At 38.2% G+C, this 19,816-nt stretch overlaps 1 protein-coding gene across 2 annotated transcripts in view; it reads right to left on the bottom strand.

Moving 5' to 3' along the window:
- Positions 1-578: 578 nt before the first annotated feature.
- Positions 579-19,816, bottom strand: part of LOC108245789 (inactive phospholipase D5) — a 62,876-nt gene continuing 43,638 nt past the window's right edge. For both annotated transcript variants that reach the window (XM_025009519.2, XM_017432984.3), the window contains exons 2-10: positions 17,911-18,047; positions 10,064-10,226; positions 8,065-8,173; positions 7,701-7,828; positions 7,324-7,521; positions 5,634-5,782; positions 5,317-5,482; positions 5,134-5,224; positions 579-3,970 (exon numbers count right to left, since the gene is read on the bottom strand). In XM_025009519.2, coding sequence (XP_024865287.1) covers positions 3,447-3,970; positions 5,134-5,224; positions 5,317-5,482; positions 5,634-5,782; positions 7,324-7,521; positions 7,701-7,828; positions 8,065-8,173; positions 10,064-10,226; positions 17,911-18,047 — 1,665 coding nt within the window. In that variant the 3' untranslated portion in view covers positions 579-3,446. The remainder of the gene's footprint in view (positions 3,971-5,133; positions 5,225-5,316; positions 5,483-5,633; positions 5,783-7,323; positions 7,522-7,700; positions 7,829-8,064; positions 8,174-10,063; positions 10,227-17,910; positions 18,048-19,816) is intronic.

Below are 19,816 nucleotides of genomic sequence, written 5' to 3'. Positions count from 1 at the left end.
TTTTAGTGTGTTCAAAATAAATATATCTGGAATAGTTTCCCATTCATGTTACTATGAAGGATTTTATGAACTTAAAATAAAGAAATTAATGAATAAGTTATGATGTACTTGTAGGAACAATGCACTCATCTAAACTCACAATCACAAATTAGATAAGATACTTTTTTTTATTAAGAGTAAAAATGAAGTAATCAGATCATCAGTAGTGTGCATGAACAAGATAGTCAATAAATATACATTCCATTTGTATCTTTAAAGGTTTATAAGATTCTCCTATTAGCTTAAGTTGCAGAAAGGCTCAAAGCTACTGTGCAGAGTTTATAAAGGCAGGGCATGCAAGCAGCAGGCATGCTGAAACATTTCAACAGAATAAAGGTAGGCGACATTAGAAAGCTTTAACAGCGACAAATTACTGAGGTTCATTCTGCTCCTCAAACACATTTTTGCTTTTCTGATTTCAAAAGAACAGCATCTTGTAAATAGTTTCCCACTAAAAAGTCCTCAGGTTTCTTCAGTTTTACTGAAGGGAATGAAAACAAACAATACATACTGTATAACGGGAGATGCAGAAACATGCCTTTTCATGGTTTGCTGTGAGTTTTTTTTTTTTTTTTTCACTTTACTGTTTGTAAATCATTTCAAATTCACATTTGTGTGTTTTCAGAGCAAAAATCATCTTCGGTGTCATGCATAAGGCATATAATTTTCTGCAAAACAGTCACTGTTTTTCAAGATCAAGGTGGTTCAAACAACAGTACCCAGGTAATATTTTACACAAAGACATCGGTAGAATATATTAGCAGCATTTCTTCCACACATGTGACAATCAGTCGATAATAGCAGCGTTCCAAACAAGATTTAAGAATAACCAGTAAGACAGTGATGTGACATTGTGCTTAAAAAAGAAGAAGAAAAAAAGCATGTTAGGCTTTTGGTGTGTTGATGGTTTTAAGTTACATTTTTTTTCCTTGCTTTTGTAAAATCTGACATCATAAAATAGCAGGTGTTAACAGTTTCAGCACAGACTTGAGCTGTAACGTTACTGTTTGTATATTTTACATGATGTGACATTGATTAGCCCTGTAATGACCACGAGCACGGCACCTGTCAGAGAGTGAATTGAAGATAGTTACATGAAATGCTTAATCAGCTTCTCTGGATCATGTAAAACATGAACTTGACTAAAACATTGATTATAGAGTCGTTTTTAAATAACATCCACTAGATGGCAGAAGTTATCCATGGTGATAGAACAATTGTCCAGCGACGAGTGTTTTTGGCACACAACTGGTCGATCTTCCACTGATTTGAATGATTTGGCATCAAATGTGTAATCTGTCCTTGCATTTCAGAGTTTACGAAAGTAATCCCTTAACTTCCCACCAAAGTGGGAAACTGCTGATTGGAAATGTCAGGCAAAAAAAAAAGATCCATTACAATTTCTTAAAGCCAAGTGACTCAGAAATATATCACGTGGTATAATTAACTATTTATAACCAAGTTTTCTGTGCTTCATGTAGCAGGTATTTTTCACCCTGCTGAATGAAACCAGACAAAACCTCCATTACTTTTGTTTTAAAGCTCTGACCAAAACAACATGCTTGTAGGTAATAAAGATGCCATGGCGTGGTTGTTAAAGGTTTTGTTGTTCGTTTCATGGCTCAGAAAGTAACAAAAATGCTTTTGACACGATCCTAAACCATGCAAGCATGGTTGTTTAAAGTTGTGTAAACACGGACAACATGCCAACATTCAAAATGCAAATGAATTCTGCTACAAGCCAACATTAAAGTGTTAAATAGTTTATCCTCACAAATAATCTACAGTAAAGGGAATGCAGAATAGATTCAGGCATTTGTTTTTCAGGCTGACATGTCCTTGAGGTTAAAACTGCAGCAACTTCAACTGTCAGCTTTGTTAAAAATTTATTGTATTGATTGTGCAGACAGCAGAGGTCCTTTGACCCTTTTTTCTAACAGCAAATTGCTCTGTTAGTTACGACACTGAGTTTGGAAAGATGCTACAGATTCACATTCCTGTTTTCTTTAGATCTATGCAAAAAGACAGTAATTAATATTTGTTACGAGCCCTTCAGATCAATACCTTGTCCTGGACCCAGGAAAAAAATACTGTACTGTACATCCCTGTAACATAAAGTAGTAAGTTTTTCATTAGTAGTAATACAAAAAAAAACCCTGTTTGGCAATATACACAGCTGCATTATTTAATTCAATATCAAGCTTAAAAAAAAACATTTTCGTGCATACAATCATGTGACTGTATGTAAGGTTCCTTGGACTTTGCGATTACGCTCTGTTTGAGGTTGGAGCATGATGGGTATTGATTTGATAAGAGCCTTTAGAGCTCCAGTTTCGCAACTTTGGGTCATCTTTCAAAATTAGTTCATGAGACTGTGTCCATTAAAAGACTAAAAGCAACATTCGGACTTTGATAAATTATGCGATAAAGCCACATAAAATTGGGTATCCTCATTAATTAGCTGTCTTTGCAGGGGCCTGGAGGATTACAAATCATACTAAAGTGTTATTTAGTTTGGATAAAAGTTAAAAGTTTTGTCCAGTTGATGTCACGCTGTCTAAGAGAAACTCAGTCAGAATGTCCTCCTGTGTTTTGAAGACATGCTGGAGAATGTAATGTTTTGTCTTGGAGATAACTGAGTGTCTCTGTTGTTACTCTCAGACACAGACCCAGATGATAAGACTATCTGAACCACGTGAAACCGTATTGTGATTATTTAAATAAATCTCCCTGCTGTCAATCCTGGAATCCTTTTCCTAATTATTACGTAACATCTTCTATTCAACTGGAGGTTTCTGAGTGGTTTAGAAATTTGTGTTTTGGTTTTATTTCTTCTTTTAGTTTGTGGTTAAACATGTCTATCGGGTAAAAATGGTACTTGCTTACGTACTGGGAGTCTTTTAGAGATTTACATAAAAACCACCATTCAGTGGAGTTCCCAAAGTGCTAGTGTAGCTGCACAATCTGTTCTGCTTCCTGCCTCTGCATAGGCATGCAGGTGTTATTCTCCCTTTTAAAGGGTGATAAGTTATGACTGCCAAAAACACCTTACATGACGTACATTATCCAGGCAGTCAGAACAAATTTAAATGCGTCCTTCGCTTGAGAGACCTCAATAAAGACAAAACTAAAATTAAATAAGTAGCAAGTTGTGTACAAATTATTGTTCCATCTAAACCAAAATATATCGGCTTCCTTCTTGAATCCATTAAAAGTGCCAGACTGCAGTGAAGGGATTCTTTCTCTCCCAGGTTCCAACATCTGCAGATAACAGATAATACTTCGATCTTCAAAGTTTTTTCTTCCTACAAAACAAAACAACAAAAAAACCTTTTTAAAATGGTACAAATATCCAGTGGTAGAACTCCACAGACACTTGAAGAAAGCAGACAGTTTTCCAGTGAAAGTCACAGAGAGCCATTGGAAATCTCCCTGAAGCCACTGCTCTCAGACGACTGACTGGTTGGATCCAGCGAGACCTCGTGGTTATTATCGTTTATTTGTGTCTGTCTGTCATCGAGGTGAGTCATTTTGATTCCAGCCCTCTCTTTGTGACTGCTCAGAACCGGTGCCTGTTCATTGGCAATGTTTTGGTGACTAATTTTTATTAATCTGTCGTCATGGTGGGGTTTTAGTGTCAGTCCGTCAACGTTGAGGTGGTTCCTCAGAGGCGCAGGTCCGGTGCCAAACTGACGCACTCTGATAGGCATCGGTCCACTGCGACTGGATTTGGTGACTTGATGCTTGTTGCAAACATGGATTTTGTTCGTCTGAAGCGAGAGGGTGTAACGTGAAAACCAGTCCCGCTCAAAGACAGCCTGTAGCTGCTCCACGACCGTGAAGCTCTTTTCTGTGATGTTCTCCGGACGGCTGATCACAAGGCCTGCTCCCGCGTTATACATAAACTCGTCCCCCACCCAGTCAAGGTTGCCTGTTAGGAAACGGACCACAGAGAAAGAAGGTAAAGGCATTTGTATTAGAACGGACAAATCTGTCTAAACATTTATCTGTAAATGAATCCCTAAAATGTCACTTTGCTCAATTTACAGCAGAACAAACCGATTTTGGAACACAGCAGTGATTATTTGCACTGCCTTTGTTTTTAGTCCAATCCCCAAACTTTAACCAGTAACAAAGCAGAGCAAATTAACAAAAGAGGAATCTAAATTAAATCAATTTTTGGTTTGACTATCATTTTTTTTAAACAGTATTCCTTCTTTTACTTGCACATTTTGGAAGGCACTCTGCAGGTAGGTTATCCCAAACATCTGGGAGAACTGACCGCAGACAGTGGTTGGCTCCGGCTCAAAGCCTCCTATCTTTGAATGCATTCCCAGACACACTCAGTGATGTTGAGATCAGGCCTTTGCGCCGACCGCACCACCACTTCCAGGACTCTTTGTTCTTCCTTAGGCTGAAGATAGTTCTTAATGGAACTGGCTGTATGTTTGGGTTGCTGTCCTGCTGCAGAATGCATTTGGAGCCAATCAGACACCTCCCTGATGGTATCACATGACGAACAAGCATCTGCTTGTATTTCTCAGCAGTCAGGATACCAATAATCTTGATCAAACCCCAAACTGCATTTGCTCTCAAACTCAGAAACTAATCAGTGGATGCACATCTCTGCATTAACCCTAACTCAAGATGGCTGCCGCAGTCAACTGACCTCAGGAAACACAGAAATGGCCATAACTTAATCACATTTACAGATGTCGAGCTAAAATTTGGTTTGTTGGTAGCTGAGAGTCTTGCGATATTGCATGAGGTTTTAAAAAAACTGATGCTAATTCAGAGATAATATGTGGTCATACCAAATATTGATTTGATTCTCTTTTGTTCGCTTAGTTTGTATTTTGCAAATTTATTAACAAACTATAAAACATTTCCCCTTTCATTCTCACTTGACATTTTGTTCAAGAATTAAAGGGACATGATATAAATGAATAATGAGTTGCCTTTTAATATGATTTTTTTTCTATGCTCACTCTCCAGAATGAAACAAATGCACAACTACTCCACTGATAATAAGGTCTGCAGGAAGTGAGTGAAGAGGTATAGGCCACAGTCATAAAATGCCACAGATAAGCTTACCTAAGTAAATAGCTCTGTCTGTAACCATGAACCTGTTGTGGTTTATCCCGCTGAAACTGCCGTCACTCTGCGATTTGGAGCAGAAGAACTTCTGCATACACAATCGGAGACACAGTAGTGCTGTGAGCGCTGATAAAGTGCAGCTGTGGAGCTGAAAATAGTACCAAGTGGTGTTGGACTCACAGCTTCCAGGGAGCAGTTGGCCTGCTCCATGCACAGACTCTTCAGGGACCAGATGAAGTTGAAAGTAAGCGGATCCGTTTTTTCCCAGCAACTTATCAGCAGACGGACTCGCACCTTCCTCAAGATCAGAGCCTCTCTTATGAGGCCGTCGATACGAGACCAATATCTTGGCACGGGCAAATACACAAATACGGGCAGGGAGCCAGAAAGACAGAGGCAAACACACGGAATTTAATGGCTTGAATCAAAGCATTGCATTCAACCTTTTCATGGTAAACACATGCCAGAACAGTGTACTGTGGCAGAGGGGCTCTAACCTCAGCGTGCTGCTCAGTGAATTGCTCCTCACCAGGGGCAGGTAATCATTGATGGAGATGTATATGAAATGGCGGGCCTGCTGGATGACCCTGGAAATGGCTTCTAGATCACTGCTGCGATCTTTGGGGATGAAAGCATCTGGCGAGCTCTGTCAACAGAGGAGGGGTGGCAGTTAGGACGTGTTGGCAGCGTGGAGCAGAGGATACACACAACTGCTGATTGTGCTCTGCTCTCTGAAGACATAAATAAGATGAGAGCACTGCATAAACAGCTTATTACCACAGAGACTCGGGGAAGAATCTTAATATTATACAGGGTTACCAGTGTGTTTGTTAATCATGCCAACAGACTCAAGTCACCAACTCATTCACCTCAAAGATAGCCAGAATTTTATGCTACTCTTATGAAGAGCTGAAGTCATTTTTGTTTGTTGGACTGGTAAATGTCACCATCACTCATCCCTGGGAATGAAATTACATTTAAAGATGCAGCATCTTTCAGACACAGTTATTAATTCACCTGTCAAATCTGCAGCCGATGGCTTCTACACTTTAGGGAGTTATATACATGTACACATTTTATAGATTTTAATTTGTTACAAAGGGTTTATTGTACTCTGAATTGATGCTTTTAGGATTCCTTTATGCTCAAAGGTTTAATTGTAAAATAAATCTGAAGACACTTTTAATAGGCATTATTTCATTGAAGCCTTTTCATGACTGAGCTGCACCCACATATAAGTTTTTATTTAATCTATCTTTCCATGTCAGACCTGTTTCTTAGAACTATGTGAATGGGTACAGATTGTCTCTATTTTCTCTCTATTTGCCCTCTGTTTTATTTTACCTGTCAAGGTTTGACCTGTGATGTTATAAATTATCTTAATGGTGACATAAATTAGATCCCGACAGCCACACCCAGCATCGACCTGAGCTGAGTCGGTAACATGAAGGTTGAAGATGAAAAAGATAATGAATATAATGTGAGATTAAAAAAAGAAAACACTTCTGTTGCACCATTTTTTGAGTTCACTAATGAAACAATTAAAAGAATTTATTTTAAAATTAAAATTTAAGTGGCAAGGGATCTTTTTATGCTTTTGATTTCACAGTGCGAACTGTGATAAATACACAAACTAGTTGTGCAACACTACACCTGTAAAGTGTCAAATGAGACATCTTTATGAAGCCATGCTAATTGCACATCATCAGTGATGTTACCCGAGGTTGTCGGAGGTCATCGTATTTGTGTTTTGGGTGTTTTGAATGTCATACGCTGTCTCCAAGGCAACCTGAGCCCTACAGCAGCAACTCATTTTGATGTCATTGCTTCCAATACAAGGTCCACATCATTTTCCAATCTTTGCCAGTCTTTAGTCTGGTTCGCCTTGGACTTTTCGGTCCACATAGTTTGTGATGGCACGGCAGGCTATAGTTAGAGTCTCTGGGTGCTGTGGAGGGCTTCCTGAGCCGGTTCCTACTCTGTATCGAAAATCTGTGATGCTGAGGTGCAGAAAATCTAAAATCACTAAGACAACAGCAAACCTAGAGGAGATAATGTTTCTGAATGTTAAATGATGACAAGAAAACGTTTCTGTAGAACATTTTTATAAATCTCAAACCCTCCATTTCACACCAGTTTATTCTAACAAGCATCTATGGGTGTTTGAATATGTACGTTGTGACTTACAGAGATGTAGGCCTCAGCTTCTGCACTGTTGAATGTGATGTTCACTGGTTTGTCTCTGTTGAAATAAGGAAAGAGGCGCTTGGACCAGAAGTTGGGGATGAAGTCTTTATGCTGGAGGCCCCAATAGAGGCTGAAAACTCTGTGGAGGTCCAAAGCCAGACAGGTACAGTTGTACACCAACACACCAAGCTCCTTTCTCTGCAGAACAAACAGAAAACTTATAAATAACCTATATATGGAAAAGAAACCTAACTTTATATGACCAAATTATTTGTTATGTTTCCTCAGAATTTACAAAAACATTCATATTCCTTCACAGTCTCTGTTGAAGTATTTGCATTTCTGTATATGTTGAAAGTGTGACTGGTCTGCATTACTGTGGCCAGAGATCTCCAGTCCATGTTGGCGCTGCCGATGTAGAAATGTTTCCGGTCGACCACCCAGAAGGACGAGTGGATGTTGCCTTTGGTCAGTGCTGTTGTGTTCACCTTGTGAACCTCAGCATCTATGAATTGGAAGTGAGAGGGAAAGAGAAAAAGACAGGTTAAGTAAAGACATCAGGCAGCAAAAGACACAAATAAAGGAGATTATATGGAGACTGATAAAGAAATATGTAGCCAGAGGAAGACTAAGAAAGAAAGTAAAACGGTAACAAGACTGAGACTGAGAGACATCACAAACTGAACAGCAGCATGTTTCACTACAAGCAGACAGGAAGTATAAAACAGGAGGAGAGCTGACAGTGATTTGTGAGATTATCCAGCTCAGGCGAGTTGATGTCTCCACTGGAGATCTTCAGCTGGATTCCTTTTGCTTTCAGCCCCTTCAGCCTGGACAGCAGAGCCCTGCCCTGAGAGACACAGACCATCAAACCATAATGTTAACTTGTCATTCGTGCACTTTATACTCAGACTAGACAGACTTTAGTCTTTAAATGTGCCTGTACCGTCATGAATCTTCTGCAGTATGTGATGTCTTTGTGCAGGAGAGCATTTGTGTGTAAAAAGCTTGAACGTTTTCTTAGTTTAAGTATTTTAACCTTTAGATTGCTCTTTCCTTTTTTCTCCAGTCACTGTGACAGCCAGACTTAACAGATTTAATCTAATAGTATTGTTTTTTTTCCAATATAACAACACTTTTAATAAAATGTGCTGCTTCTCCTGTATATTACATTATACCAGAACGGCTTCTTGGACAATTTTATGTGCATGTAAGAGCTCAGTTTGAGAACAGCAGTGAAATGTTACCATCATAAACCTTAAAATTAAGTTTTTATTTTAAAGAAATAAAAACTCCCATCACATTTAATACACCAGGGAGAAAACTTTAATGGTGAAAGTTTTGTTCTGTTAAAAAATATTGGAATTTCACAGGATGTAAAATTACAATATGAAAAAAAATTGACCTGAACTGAATTTAGCAATTTTTATTAAAGGTCTCTTTTTTCAGTTAAACACTTGGAGTTTCTAATGATTTGAATCAATATTAAATATTTTTTAACACATTTGTACACACTAAAAACTGCTGGGTTAAAAAAAGACCAGATTTGTAACCCAACTGGGTCAAATATGGACGGAGCCAACCGATGTTTAACTCAGCAGGGTTGGGTTATCAGTTTAACCTATTGTACCGGGTTAACTTTCCTACCCTAAAACTGGGTTAGGGTTAATTTTATAGTTTAAGTTTAAAGTTTAAGTTTAATTTTAATGAAACTACTAAATAGTTAAGTTAAAAAACCAAACTAAAATCTGGGTTATTAGATAATTACAGCTTGGGTTGGTGCTAGCTAGCTGGTGCTAACTTTTATTAGCACCTGCTAGCTAGCACCAAATAATGTTGTTTTAGGAACCCAAACTCACTGTTAAGTGCAAACTAAAGTTGTTAACAAAGTCAAGCAGGTTACATATCTTCTTACAAGTTGTTTTTACCATCTTACCCTTACATATAACATCCTAAAGCAGAGGTCCAGTCAGGTCTGCTTTGGTCAACTTCTGCTTTAAAATGGTGCTCATCTTCAACCCAACGACTGGATCAAACATTTTGATCCAATATTTGGTCAAACCAACCCAACCTACCACCCGAGAGCTTTAACTCAGCAACTGAGTCATTGAAACATCCCAGCAGTTTTTAGTGTGTACGAAACGAGGTAAAGTTTCAGCATCTTTGAACACAGTTTCCTCATTTTGACAGACACCCATATACACCGTTGGGAGGATTGCAGTATAATATTATATTACAAAGAGACCAGATCCATGCCAGCATGCAGTACTACACAAGCACTTCTCTCCACTGTTTCTATGACTTTATTTATAATAAATCTGAGCTTTAATCCAAAATGCAGTATACTGTAAAACTATGATGCGTCAGGCTGAAAGGCTATCTGCCCTTCTTTGGTTTAGGGTTTCTGCTTTCATTCAGGCTGGCATCCTTTATTTTTAAAACAGAGCTGTGTGAGTCTGTGTGCACACACAAGCAACCTGACTCAACTCTTCAGGCAGCAGAAAATGACACATGAATTTAAAATGATACCTCGCTGCAGGCATCAGAAAAATAGTACCTTACATTCTAACTCCTTCTGGAAAGACATTGGATTTCTATTGTGCTTGTTATTTCAGCTTTGTGCCCTGTGTTTACGTAAGTGTTGTATGTGAATAAATGTCTAGATGAAACGCCGAAGAAAAAACAGACCTAAAATTTAGTCCAAAATCACAGCTTTTGTGGAGCCGAGTGTCTGTTTTACCTGTTCATAATCGGAGGAGTAGAGGAGCCACTGCGGGGAAACAATCTCGACGACCCGCTCAGCTTTGTCCAATAAGTTGTTGAGTCCTACTGAGAGAGGTAGGTGGGATGTGCTGTTGTCTAAGAAGGAGATGTCCTCAGGGATGTTCTCCACAAGCACTATACTGTAAAACATATTGAAAACAGAAATGACTTAAAATATGATGCAAAACACTATATGAAGTTGTTTTTTTTTTGTTTTAGTAGAGTTATATTGCTTAGCATCTTACCCATAATAGACAGCAGTTGGGGTGATGTCAGATATTAGGAGAATCAGAAAAAGAAATTATGATGGATGAATGAGGAGCAAATTGCTGTCATCCTAATGTCTCAGAAATGTTGTTGCTGTTGAAGCAAAGGCTGTGTTGTGGTATTTTATGTGCATCAGTTTTGTTGCTCTGATACAAAACTGTGAACACAATGTACTTTGCAACACAGTTTTGGACGTTAAACATGTTGCTACAAACCACAGATCATTTTCAAACACAGACACAATTTAGTGTAAATACCTTGAAACGTCCACATAAATAACCGTCTGATGCAGAAGTGTTGGTGGTCAAAAAACGGACAAAAAAAAAGAGCATTTACTTCAACAGCTTTGAAACATTTGAGGTTTGAGCCATTTTGGAGGGCAGTAATTTGTTCGTGAATGAACATATTGAGTATTTCTCTCTGATTCTCCATCTTCTTTTTGCTTTTTTTGCAGGTAAGACATTGCCAACTTATATAACATCAAACATATCTGAACTGTTCCTTTAATAATGTCAGCCACAGAGACTTGTGAATAGAAAAATGCTGTCACAATTTATTATTTTGTTTCCTTCTATCATGCTCCTTATGGGTTTGTATGTTTGTGTTCTCGTCTGATGTTGTTCTTTTCATCCCATGGATGTTCTGTATTTTGTTTAGCTCTATAATTTATTGAACTCGGTCCTTTTTGTGTACGCTGATTTGTTTCCCATTTTCAAATCTTTTGAATTCTAAACTCTATTATCTTTCTTTGCAAACGCTTGATAAATTTGTTAACTGCCTTCTCTTTCTCCCTCCTCTCTGGATCATTATCATAATGAAAGAAATTACATTTTCCAGATTCACACATGCCCTCCGATTTCATCAAGCCTTATTAAATCTCGTTCAGGTTGCCTCCAGCAGAGGCTGGGAATAATAAAAAGATGGCTGATGAGTTCAGGTACTCGTTAGAAATAAGCAACATGGTAATTTATTTTGTTGCTCATATAAACTTCTCTCTGCACTCAGAAAAGTTAGGGTTTCTTTCTTGAACTTAAAGTAATATCCTTAGAAATATAAGGTAAAGAAATGATCCTTGAAATGCTTTTTGTGGACTTGTTTAATTTTAAAGATTAAAAGGTAATTTTTGATGATGATAGATAAATAATTTCCTTTTATTGTCTTAAAGTGAAAACATTAAATGACCAACCTCTTGATAGAGACGCATGGCCTGTAGAGCACATCTGGGGCATCATAGTAAATGTATCCTTTGGTGCAATTACTGTAACTTTATTTCTAAGTGTGTACACAATTACATAGTTTGTTTATACGTAACCATGGGAAGTCTATAGTACACTTCAGATGCAGCCATTAGAAAATCATATAAAGGTGATAAAGAACCTGCTCTGCATCAGCTGCATGCCAGGTTCATTGGATTGAATGAGGTACATTATGGCTTTATGCATGAAATGTTCTGTCAGCTTCGCTGTATCCGGGCAATAGTTTTCAGGAAAAATCTGAAAGTTAAATGATAAGGAAAATGTCTCTCTATGAAAGCTGTTTTACCCTTTAATGTTTTTGCATACATCACGGTGAAAAATCCACTGAGTCCATCTTGTTTTTTTAAAACCCCCGGGTGGGCCCAGTCAACGGACTGGATTAGCGATGTAAAGCCTATTTCTGCAGCCGCTCAGAAGCAGACCATTACGGCGCTCCAGCCCACACCAAATCAAATCTTTCTCTGGTTCAGACACTGATTTCACCCAGCTGGATCCTAAGAGAGAAATACAAACAAGCGAGCAGCTGTTCAGTGTGGCTGAACAGCTCCAGTGTAAATTCTGGTGCTTAACATCTGGGGAAAAGTTTTTTCACAATAGCAGCACAACCCCCTGAGAGGACAGACGAAGTGAAGTAATCATGACGGCTGAATGTTCTTCTGCTTTGTTTCATAACTCAGTATTTAAATCTAATCAACACAATACAATGCCAGATTGATTAATTTTATTGACGTGCACGTGGTTGGGTTGCCATCACGACTGAATGGTTAATTTAGTTAATTACAGAATGATTTAGTTACTTACTGAATGATGTCTCGCAGTGTTACAGGTTAAACAAACTCTAATCAAAGACGATTATATTATGTTGCTCCTACTCATTTATCACACACAGTGGAATTAGATTTGTGAGCCTGATCTCATTTCCAGCTGGTCACACACAAACACAGCCAAGACCTTGGTATAACATTGTAACACTTTTAGCAGGTGTTAAACTGTGTGTATCAGAGGACCTAAATATTAGCACAGGAAACAGCAACTCTTCAAGTTGCGTTTCTCACATCTTGTGAGAGCCCTGTGGATTGCTGCTACAAAGTTCTCAAGTATTTCAGTTACGAAATATGTTCAGATCTCTGTTTTTTTTTTTTTTTTTCCTTTAGTTTTTTTCTCCCTCCATCCATCCATCTATTTTTTTTTACCCATGTTTCTTTTCAGGGTCACGGGGAAGATGGTGCCTATCTCCAGCGGTCACTATGCCTAAGATGGGATACAAAATGATCTTTTTTATTTGTCATTTCTGAAAAAATATTCTCGTAAACATGCCATGGTTTCTATAAAATTCTTCATCCACACGGAAATGATCCAAAATGCTGTTGCAGCTATGCCAGGCCTGTACGTGATGCCGTAACACTGCTGAGAAAATACTCTAAAAACAGGAAACAAAGTGTGGAATGTGTGCATAAAGCAGGTTCTGTAGCATCTGAAACACAAACACAAGAATACAGTCTGCAATTACTGTTGTTCTTAGATGTGACACACCTGGGCTGTGATTAGATTGGATGTTGAGCTATAAAATTATCATTTCTAAAAGGTTGTATTTTGTCTACCTACACAAAAATGCCAAAAAACAAAAAATAAAAATCTAAAAATGTTCACTCTGGAACTAATTTTCAGAAGAAAAAAATGTTTTAGGGCTCCTAAAATGTCATTTTCATGTCAAAGTAAGGCTGAAACAGTACAAAACTTTTGCATATTTAAAAAAATTCTGCTTCCTTTTTTTGGTTTTAGCAACAAATATGTCTACTTCCTTTTCTAAAAAAAATCCTGTTTTTTTTTTGCAACTGATTTTTGTACCATAACATGTTTTATTTGTGAAAAAAATTGTTTTTGAAGTGTTTGGCTGTACTCAGAACATATAGCACACTAGATCAGCCTAAAAGTCACACCTCTGATTCTGACCAAGGCTTAGCTCAAGGACGTAGTGGTCAGAGCATGTGTTGGAGGTGATATATTGTGGTTAAATCACACTGAGAGGCCAGTTGCCAGCTCTCCGCTCGAAAATGTATTCCTGGCTAAAATAGAAGCTTGGTCAGTCTTTGGAAAGCGGCCAGGGTTCAAACTGTTGTGTTCACACTCTCTGTAATCACACCTTTATAACATTTCCTAATGTAAACTGCAGTGAAGTGCATTCAGTGAAGGAGAGTTTGGAGGTAAAGCTGACGGATATGGTTGCTGAGGGTACAGTTTCAGTGGGTGTACTCCTATGTTTGTGTTGCAAAACTAAAAAAAAACCCTCTAAAAGCAACTGAAATGAAAAGACACAGAGAATCCAATATAATTGGCTGGGATCATATTATAGAACCTCAAATTCACATCATGACACAGTGTTTTGTTCTGAAAAGACACAAGAAAAAAAGAAACTTACATCACCTCACAATGAGAGATGAAAAGCACATTTAAGAGAAGTCTGAGACAATTCCACTAAGACAAAAATGCACCCAGTCCTCACTAATGGTTGAGAGATATGATGAATAGTGATTTTCACTGTCTAAAGCAACCAGACAGGCCTCGGTATTCAAATGAGAGAGGCAGCAGTTGTTTATTCCTGCAGAAGATTCATTGATTTATGCAGCCTGTGTTGTTCATGGCTGGTTCTCTCCTTTGTAACCCATCTGTGCAGCGCTGGGCTCCAGTCAGCCCCAGCAGCCAATAAAGCAGATGTGTAAACTTCATGCTGTATTTGTGTGCAGACTCGTGACAATCAAATAGAAGGAGAGGGAGAGGGAATTTGGAAACCCCTTTCTATGAATGAGAATGGATGCTGTGGTTGGTGGGTGAAGTTGCATCGCTCTGATTTAATGTTAAAGTGGCACATAAAAACAAATAGCAGTCAGAGTTGATTAAACACATAATAAACAGCATTATATCCAGAATTAGCATACTGGATATAATGTCTAAGACATGCACATGCTTGTGATACCTCATGCTTGCTGACGCACACTTAGAGTAACATCGTGGAATCGTGCTGAAAATCATATTATGTCTGAAGCAACTCTTGACATCAGATATAAATTAGCCAGCCTCTCACGAGCTGCCCAGAGCTGCAAGTGTGTGGCTGCGAAGACATTAAGACAAGCTTCCCAGCTGCTTCCACTACTCTCCCAGCGTGCTTTCAGTTCAGTTTTTATCAGTGAACAAAAGGCTGTTGTCACTGCAAAAACAAAAAGGGATTTCATTCTAAATGTCTCTTTGTGCTCGATGCACATGTACTGGACAGCTGGCAATTATTTCACTTCATTGTTCCAATTTGATGCTGGTGTTTAAACAAAGAAAGGGAAATATCTGGTGCTTTTATTACAGCGCATTCATTTCCATACCAATTATTTTGCAGACTTTTAAAGGTCTAAATGGATTTACAAGTGACAGATATAATACTTATCTCTGAAGGCATAATGTGTTACAGCTGTAACTTGCTGACCAATCTGGCTACCTACTTGTAAATAAAACTTAATGATCCCTTTTTCCCTTTGAATTTGGTCAATCCTTCATTCAAAAACATCACATCAAGGCTTCAAAACAGCAGCCCATACACAACAGCTTTTACATTAAGATAACTTTATGCAAATTATAGTTTTTATTAAGGTTATTAAAGTTTTTTAAAAGGTATTAAAGTTTTAGCAATGAGGCCTCTGATGATCAAAAATCCCATTTGAATTTTAAAATCAAAATGCTTGGAGGTTCTGATAACATTTTTATTGTGATTCAGGGGTTTCAATACTATGAGAAATCGCTATTAACACAATCAAAGGGTTACATTAATTTGTTAGCACAATTACACAAAATTATGGATAGATTTGCATATTTTTTTCTGGATGCATAACAATTTTAAACAGCTATTTTTCTGTGCTCTAAAATTGTTCCTTTTAAACTATAATGGTAACAAAAAAAGCTCTTTTTAATTTGAGTAAAAATTCTTCCATGTTGGCTTTTTATTGATTTAAGGTGAACATATGATGAAATTTGTCATGTTTTGTTGTGCTTGAGAACATAAAACTGGACATTAGAAGTCACCCTCAACCTTAAAAACTCTGGCGCTTTGTTTGCAACCATTCTGGTTTAAAAACATTTAATTCAGAAAAAAGTATGTATTAATTATTATGTGTTTTTATCACTCTGTTGACACATGACACATGAATATATAATGTTAACAATGTTTTTTCCCCTTTATTTATCCAACGCAAAGGTTGGGTCGACTGCTTTTGAAAGGCAAAAATCAGCATCCTTTACCAGGCAAACAGATTAAAAGAAAATCTGCATAAAAACAAACAGTTGACACAAACAGAACATCACTGTGACTGCTGAGTCACTACTTTTTGTGTCTTAAAAAGCCATTTCAATTGTGAAAGTGCATTAGTGGCTGTAAAGCAAGGTAGTGTGGTCTGCTGAATTTAGATTATTCAGAGGAAATTAAGTTAATCACAGTAAGTTGCAGAGTGTACACTCAGAACTGCAACAAAAGGGTTCTACATTTACTTTAACAAAGTACAAGAAGTACCTGCATGGACTAAATGAGTCTGAAGCCTCACTGCAGCTCCATTACAAATATGTCAGTCTCGTAACAATCCATCACTTCTTCCTACTTTGCAGCGAGAATATTTTGAGCAAAAAGCTTTATACAGTATAATCATTAGCTACACATCTTATGTTGACTTTTATTGATGTGTCTCTGCAAATTCCACCCTTAATCTTAGAAATAATAGTGCACATATTAAACTCTTACGTCTTTGAAGCTGGTTAAGAGCGTTCTTGAACGGGCAAGACCCCCATCATCCCTGACAGCGAGCCAATAACAGCTGATGAATCTATTCATCATCTTTATCCCCCTTCATCTGCTTCACCCTTCCACAACCTCATCTTTATTGTACCCCCACAGCTTCGGGGGTCCTTCAGAGGACAAGAGGGGCTCATTCAGCTCAAAAAGTCAAAATGTCCCTTTCAGCCTGAAGAGGAAGAAAAGAATTCCTGGTAGAGTTTTCTGAAAGGACGTAAATGGCTGATTTGAGGAAGAAGAGGAAGAAACTAGATGGACACAAACGCACAGACAGAGGGAAAGGGAGGGAGGTGTAATCCAAGGCTGAATGTTAAATTGGATGATAAGGGTCTAATGGTGGGGAACCAGCAGGAAGTGTGGTGAAGGAGAAAATAAAACCCTGCTGTATCAGCTTCAACACCTGCTGATTAGCTGCTTTCACCCTGAACCACCAGGACTTGCTGCAAAGATTTGTAAACTTTTCATACTAGGATTCATGCTCCTAAATTTTGTGTAGGCTGTAGAATTCCTCCCAAGTTTGGTGTAGAGTAACTTCCAAAACAGTCAAGTAATCATTACAGTCCAGTGGAGGAGATAACGATACAGTAAAGGAATGGATGTATCATATCCAGTGTCATCCTAATTAATCAAAGTTGTAATAAGATATTCTATTCACTGAAATGGGCAACAGATTCTGCTTTGTGTTCACAGTTGAGATAACTGAAAACTGAAAGATGTGCACATTGTCTGTTGCCTTGCATGCCAAAGTTTTTAACCTCTTCATCACTAGCGGCCCCGCAGCACTTCTGCCAACAAAGTTGATCCAAAACAGGGACTAAGGGGTTAAATAAAGATCCCAGGTGATCTCTTACTACTTGGAGTATATGTTGGGAACAAATCTCATCAAACACCACACCGAATTTTAGATCAATATCTGTAAAATTGGCTGAGTTGTAGCCATTTTTGTGTTTGCTGAGGTAGATTAGCTGTGGCGACCATATTGAATCGGGCCGACTCCAAAGCTTAATCAGTTGTAGACGTACATCCAGTGAAAGTTTATGAAAGTTTCATTAAGTCCATTCAGTGGTTCGTGAGATAATTTGCTAACAGACAGACAGGGTTGGTTCTAATAGTTAATGGCAAAGTTTAAAATTGGGTAGCTGTTAGGTTATGGGATGGGGACGCCTCTCACCAAATCTTTGCTCAGTATATGTAAACTTGACAAGTTATGGCCAATTTTGTATTCACAAAGTGTCAGCCATTATAAATCAGGTTGACTCCAAAAGTTATTCACTCCAATTCCTTTTTGAGAGTGAAATTTTTTTTGTTCAACGTTTGATCTGAAGCTTTAAATCATGCTTTAGATCAAATATTAAAGTAATAAAAAGCATCTAATGGCTGTGCCGTGGTCATTTCTTGTGAAAAGGTGCCACAAGGAAAGAAAAACCTACTGGATACCTGAGACGATAACTATGTTTGTTCTTCTGCCCGTCTTACCTGCAGTTCCTTGAGCAGTTGTCCTCTGTGATCCCATCCTCATCCTCGCCCCAGATATCCACTGCTGAGAAAATCAGCGCCACCAGCACAGCGAAGCAGCACACCAAGGCGAAGATCACAATGCACTTCTGCTGAGACTGCAAAGAAGCGGAAACAAAACAACATTGATTACCAGGGTTTCTTTCTTTTTTTATTTTTTTTTGCTCTTCAACACTTCTGTAAAAACACACGGCCAGCCACAGTTCCCCAACCTCGGCCCCTGTTAGCTGCGTGGATGACAGGACTGATTTACTGCCTGGCTCAGCAGGTCATAACATGATGGAGGAGAATCCAACACGAACATGTAGGCTCATGTATGATCCCACAAATTCAGTCCCTAAATATAAACAGGAACGAGAGGGGATCGATGAGGGAGGACAAATACAGAAAGCGACGAGGAAGATTAAGGAGAAAGAAGGCAGATTCTTTACCTTTGGAGTTATTTTTAGCCATGAATAAAGCATGTTTTGACTCATTAGGGGTCACCATGTTCTGTGAGGGCAGTAAAGACGTGAAGGAGACCGAGTCCCAGCTGCTACTTCTCACTTCACTTCATGTGTGACCCAGACGCTTAGCTTTTACTGACACAACACAACTGTCTTTATGGTGAAGTATTTCCTCAACATGTTCTCTGCTGTCTAACATGACACACTGTGTTTGATACATGTATTTACATATGCCAGAACGGAAAATTATAATAAATTAATGAAGATGTGATGAGATTACTTAGCAGCTATTGTTAATTTAGTGGGAAACTTTCAAACGGAAAGGCTGATATTTTAAGAAAAAGAACCTTCAGCCATGAAAGATAACCAATTCAGTCTAATTTTTATGCTAATCTGCTCTTTGCATGGATCATTACACCTAATGGAGGCCAGTAAGAAATAAATAAGAAACATGAAAAATCTGAACTTCATCAGCCAAACAAGCCCTTTACACAAAGAGAACACTATCCATTCTTGTTGACAGGAGGTGGGAATGTGTTCCTGTTTCCTGCTAAGAATATGTCCAAAGGGAATTGTGGACCTTTAAAAGAAAATACATGCAGTGCTCTCTGCCACACTGTGCAGCATTATGCCACAATATTGATAAATGTAGCAGAAATGTGCAATGCATTTTTAAAATGTTTAAAAGAAATAAAAAAATATATAGAAATCTGAAAATGTCAGCCATTCCATGAAATATGCAGTTTGTGAGTTTTGTTTTCATTTTTCATGTTTTCTGTATTAATTTTCTTGTATTTGTCTTCTGAACTGTTGTTTTATTTCCAGTCATAGTTGCCTAAAGTTATTACTTTTAGAACTACCCATTTATACTTAATTTTGCAGCGTGTCCTTTTACATGTAAGAGAGGCCATGTTATCTGCTAGAAAGACAATAAAAGATAAAAGTGCAGAAGGGTGACAGAAAATGAAAAAGTATGGCATAATCAGATGTTGCAGCTAATGTCTGAGGGTACACATTTGATAAAAGGGAAGTATAATGCATATAATGCAATGAGAGGCATAATGAAAGGCAGTGAATTCTAGATGAACATAAATTTAAAGGGTTCTGAGTGTTAAGGTTTTAGATTTATATGGTATATACAACAAGTTATACGTTTTACCTTTAAGTTTACTGTGAGGATCTGGGTTTTGGTTCCGCCCTCTGGGCGGCGCCACTAATTATTGTTCCACAGGTGTTCCTCATACCACTGATGAGACCAGCCAGGATTTAAGCAGCAGGCGGTGATCAGATCTTCGCTGGAGCATCGAACCTACTGGGTTAGATTCTCCGCCTCAGCGTCTAACCTGAACTCTAGCTCCTAGTGTTAACCACGTTCTTTGTTGTTGCCTGTGTCCTAGGTTTTTCTTGCCACGCCACGATTA

The sequence above is a fragment of the Kryptolebias marmoratus genome, linkage group LG22 (genome assembly GCF_001649575.2).
Source record: "Kryptolebias marmoratus isolate JLee-2015 linkage group LG22, ASM164957v2, whole genome shotgun sequence".
In the NCBI taxonomy this organism is placed as follows: domain Eukaryota; kingdom Metazoa; phylum Chordata; class Actinopteri; order Cyprinodontiformes; family Rivulidae; genus Kryptolebias; species Kryptolebias marmoratus.
This window is presented reverse-complemented; position numbering and strand designations above follow the sequence as displayed.